Source organism: Chiloscyllium plagiosum, unplaced genomic scaffold (genome assembly GCF_037043375.1).
Source record: "Chiloscyllium plagiosum isolate Xiang-an unplaced genomic scaffold, Cpla_swu_hap1 HiC_scaffold_6, whole genome shotgun sequence".
In the NCBI taxonomy this organism is placed as follows: Eukaryota; Metazoa; Chordata; class Chondrichthyes; order Orectolobiformes; family Hemiscylliidae; genus Chiloscyllium; species Chiloscyllium plagiosum.
In genome coordinates this window covers 107,995,778-107,999,767 of record NW_028270144.1, presented here as the reverse complement: position 1 = coordinate 107,999,767, position 3,990 = coordinate 107,995,778, and the positions used below count along the sequence as shown (strand labels likewise).

Genomic DNA, 3,990 nt, shown 5'->3' with positions numbered 1-3,990 from the left:
GTGTTGGATTTTATAAAAAGGGGAAAACTTACCTAGCAACAGTTTTTGCTCGTGATGATGATGCCAGTAATACTAATGAACCTTTGTGTGCATAATTTGCCTGTTGTGTTTCCTATATCACAACACTTCAAAGGTATTCCAGTCCACTCTCCATTGTCTGTCCTGTTGAACATAGCCAGAATTTCCTGTTTTTATTCTATTGCCTGTAAAGCCTTTGAGGTTGAGAAGGTTGATGTTTACTCCCCATTGCAGTTCCTATGAGCTTCTTCAGTTTCTGATGAATGTGCCACCTCTGTATAATTTCTCAGTATTCCTCTCTTTACTGTTGTATTCATCTTCTACTTTCAACAATAATTATAGTATTCAACTATCGGTGGGTCGATTTGTTAATTTTACTGCTTGTTTTGCTCAGCTTAGCCTACCTTTGCAAAGATCCAGTCATTACAAGTTCAGGCTTTGAAACATTCAGAGGCATTCCCTCCTTTCTATAAGAATCCTGAATGTCTGACATTGCACACAGTTCTGTGATATCATGTGCAACAGCAAAACTTATATCTACTTTTATTGTCATTTTTATATCCATGTACTTTGGGCTTTTATTTCTTCAGAAAAACTGAATTAATATTAGACAAAAAACTTGGTTCACATCATAAACTGCTTTATTGCACAGTCGGGTGAAACAGACAGAACAATAGGAATGATCCAAGTCACCTAGTACAACTTGTGGTCGCATAGTAAAACAGTTGAAAGGACTAAAATGCTTCCATCATTATTTAATTCAGAAACACTAAAATCATGAAGACTGAAGGAGGGATGACTTGCATTTATATAACAATTCTCACAAGCTCATAATGTCCAAAATCTATTTCTCTAGAGTTGGCTAAGGGGCATAAATTGACCAGGACACTGGGGCAAATTCCTATAATAGCTCTTCATTGAAATAGTATCATAGGATCTTTTACTTTTACATGGTATAAACGTAAACACAGAAGCAAGTAGTGAGGAATTGAGGACCATACAATGAATCTACAGAGGGATATAGATTGGTTAAATGAATGGACAAAACTAGGCAGATGGAATATAATGTGGGAAAATATGAGGTTATGCACTTTGACAGGAAGAATGGAAGATGCGAGTATTATTTAAATGGAAAAAGACTGCAGGAAGCTGTAGCACAGAAGGATTTGAGGGTCCTTGTGCATGAATCACAAAAAGCTAGCATCCAAGCAGGTAATAGGAAATGTAAATAGACTGTAGGCTTGTGTTTCAAATGGAATTGAGTATTAAAATAGGCAGGTCTTGCTAAAACTATACATGGTATTAGGGAAATCTGCCTGGAATAATGTGAATAGATTTTGTCCTTTTACCTGAGGAAAGATATCCTTGCCTTAGACGGAGTTCAGAGAAGGCCCACAGATTCTGGGTATGGGCGGATTTTCTTATAAGGAGAGGTTTAGTAGGTTGGGCTTGTACTCATTGACATTTAGAAGAATGAGAGGAGATATTTTTAAAACATAAAAGATTCTTAAGGGACCTTGACAGGGTAGATGCAGCGAGGTTATTTTCACTTGAGGGAAAGTCTAGGACCAGAGGGTATAATCTCAGAGTAAAGGATCACATATTTAAGACAGAGATGAGGAAGAAGTACTTCTCTCAGAGGGTAGTGAAACACTGGAATTCTTTACCACAGAGAACTGTTGATGCTGAGTTGTTAAATATATTCAAGGCTGAGGTAGATTTTTAGTTAGCTAGGGAACCAAGGATTATGGGGATAAGCAGGAGAGTGGATTTGAGGATGATCCCGGTCAGCCAAGACGTCATTAAATAGCAGGGGGGACTTGGTGGGTTGAATGGGCTTATTTCTAATTATACATCTTATGGTGTCATGGGCATTTAATGTGTCAGCCAAAAGATGATGCAAACACTACCTTGGGGAGTCAGACCAGAACGAGACCTGAATCCACAGCCCATTGACTTGGAAAGGGTACCCACTGAATCATGATTGGTACTTCAAGAAGACCCATTTCGCTGAATCCAGAATAATGAGAGTTCTTCTTCCCCATTTTTTTCAGTGGCAAAAGCAATCCAGAAACCTAACACTGTAACAATATTGAACAGAAAGGCATAAAAGTGAAGAAAAAACATATTCTAAATACTCAGTACAATTATATTGGGCCATGTATGGGAACAATGGTTTTGTTCACATTGATACAAATCACGTACCATTAGGAAAATAATGCATGTTGTAACAGTTGAATCGGCCATTTTCATCACAATGTTTCTTACAGAAGAAAGGTTTCATCAGCTGATTTTAAAATTCATAAGTACTCCACACTTTTAGTCTTCCTGTCTTTTGGCTAGCAAAATAAGTACAGTTCAAGTGTCCTCTCAAAACATTTGTTGGTACTTTTGCAAATACAAGCCCAATGGTGCATTCTGGATCATTCCCAGCACACTCTGCAATTGGATACTTGTAAGGTGTTTTTATTTTGGTCTTTGTTAATGGCCAAGCAGAAATGTTACCTTGTTTTCTGCACACTCTTTCATTTCAGGTTGCTCATTCTCAGATGAGCAGTTACTTTTCTCTTCTTTGCATCAAAACTATAAAGACAGTCCTATCACGTCCTCATATCTGCTGGTCAGCATGTTAGCTTTTTTGGTCAGTGAATTCAACACAGTGCAGAGCCCCTTCACATGGACATAGAAAAGTGTCTCTAAATTTGCCTCGTCTTCATCTTCCAAGTTATAGGCATCATTGATTTTTTGTTTCAAATCTTCAAGGGGCAGACGACCGCTCTCCACAATGTTTTTGATGGATTTCAGCTGAATATAGCATTCATACAAGTTCTGCGAACTGACTGAGGCATCTCTTCCTTCATTTTGATCCTCCAAAGCGATGTCTTGAAGGAGGCTGGGAAGCATGATTGTCTGCTCCATATTCCTCACTGCGGATGAATACTTGCTCATAGTTGCAACAAGGAAGCTCGTTTGCTGTTGAGCAATGAAGGACTGCATATTGTCTGGTGTTGAGACAGCTATACAGCTGGAGCCGTGCAGCAGTTCTGGAGTCAAGAGGAGGAAAGAGTACGCTCCTGGGATTTATGTACTAATCAGAAATGGTACAATGTTATTTCAGTTCAACCTGGATATCAGGTCATTTTCAAAAAGTTCATGCAAACATAACAGATTAGTATCTGATAGGTCCATGTTTAACTTGTGTTATTTTAGGCGTGCAACCATCCACTGTATCAACTAAAACTGCCATTGACTTCAATAAATTATTTGCTTAGATATTACATTGACCGCTGGATCTGGAACAGTAAATTTCACAATAACATAGAAGTGGTGTGATTCATTGGTATATGTGATAGGCCGCCAGCAAACCTACAAACGTTAAATATTTAACTTCATTCTGTAGGTCAGGGATATCTTGAGCAAATCTGGTTTATTTTTTAGTCTCAAAAATCATTTATGGAGATGGTTGTTTTTAGTCTCAAAAATCATTTATGGAGATGGGAATTAGAGAATTGAATTGAATTGAATTGAATTTATTGTCACGTGTACTGAGGCACAGTGAAAACCTTTGTCTTGTGAGCAATACAGGCAGATCACAGAGTTAAGTAGCATAGATAAGTAAATAACAGGTAAGCAGCAGCAAAAACAAAAACACAGGTACAGGTGAGTGTTAAGAGTTTGTGAGTCCATTCAGTATTCTAATGACAGTAGGATAGGAAGTGTTACAAAACCGGCTGGTGCGTGTATTCAGGCTTCTGTACCTTCTCCCCGATGGTAGAGATTGTAGAAAATCATTGCCAAGGTTACACATGTTCTAATGTTAAAGTACCTATTCGAGACAGCTCAGGGAATCCTTGATGGACTCGACCTGTAGCCTCTCTTGGTTCGTCCCGGAGATCTTACTCTGTGGTAGTCTGGAATATTAAACTCTTACAAACAGTTTCGTTTAAATTATTACCTTTATTTACCACTGCC

The 3,990-nt window shown here is 38.3% G+C and overlaps 1 protein-coding gene across 1 annotated transcript; it reads right to left on the bottom strand.

Moving 5' to 3' along the window:
• Positions 1 to 641: 641 nt before the first annotated feature.
• Positions 642 to 3,061, bottom strand: LOC122550860 (mid1-interacting protein 1-B-like). Its single transcript, XM_043692212.2, has one exon. It carries the CDS (start codon positions 3,013 to 3,015, stop codon positions 2,602 to 2,604), a length of 414 nt encoding a protein of 137 aa, XP_043548147.1. The 5' UTR covers positions 3,016 to 3,061; the 3' UTR covers positions 642 to 2,601.
• Positions 3,062 to 3,990: the final 929 nt, after the last annotated feature.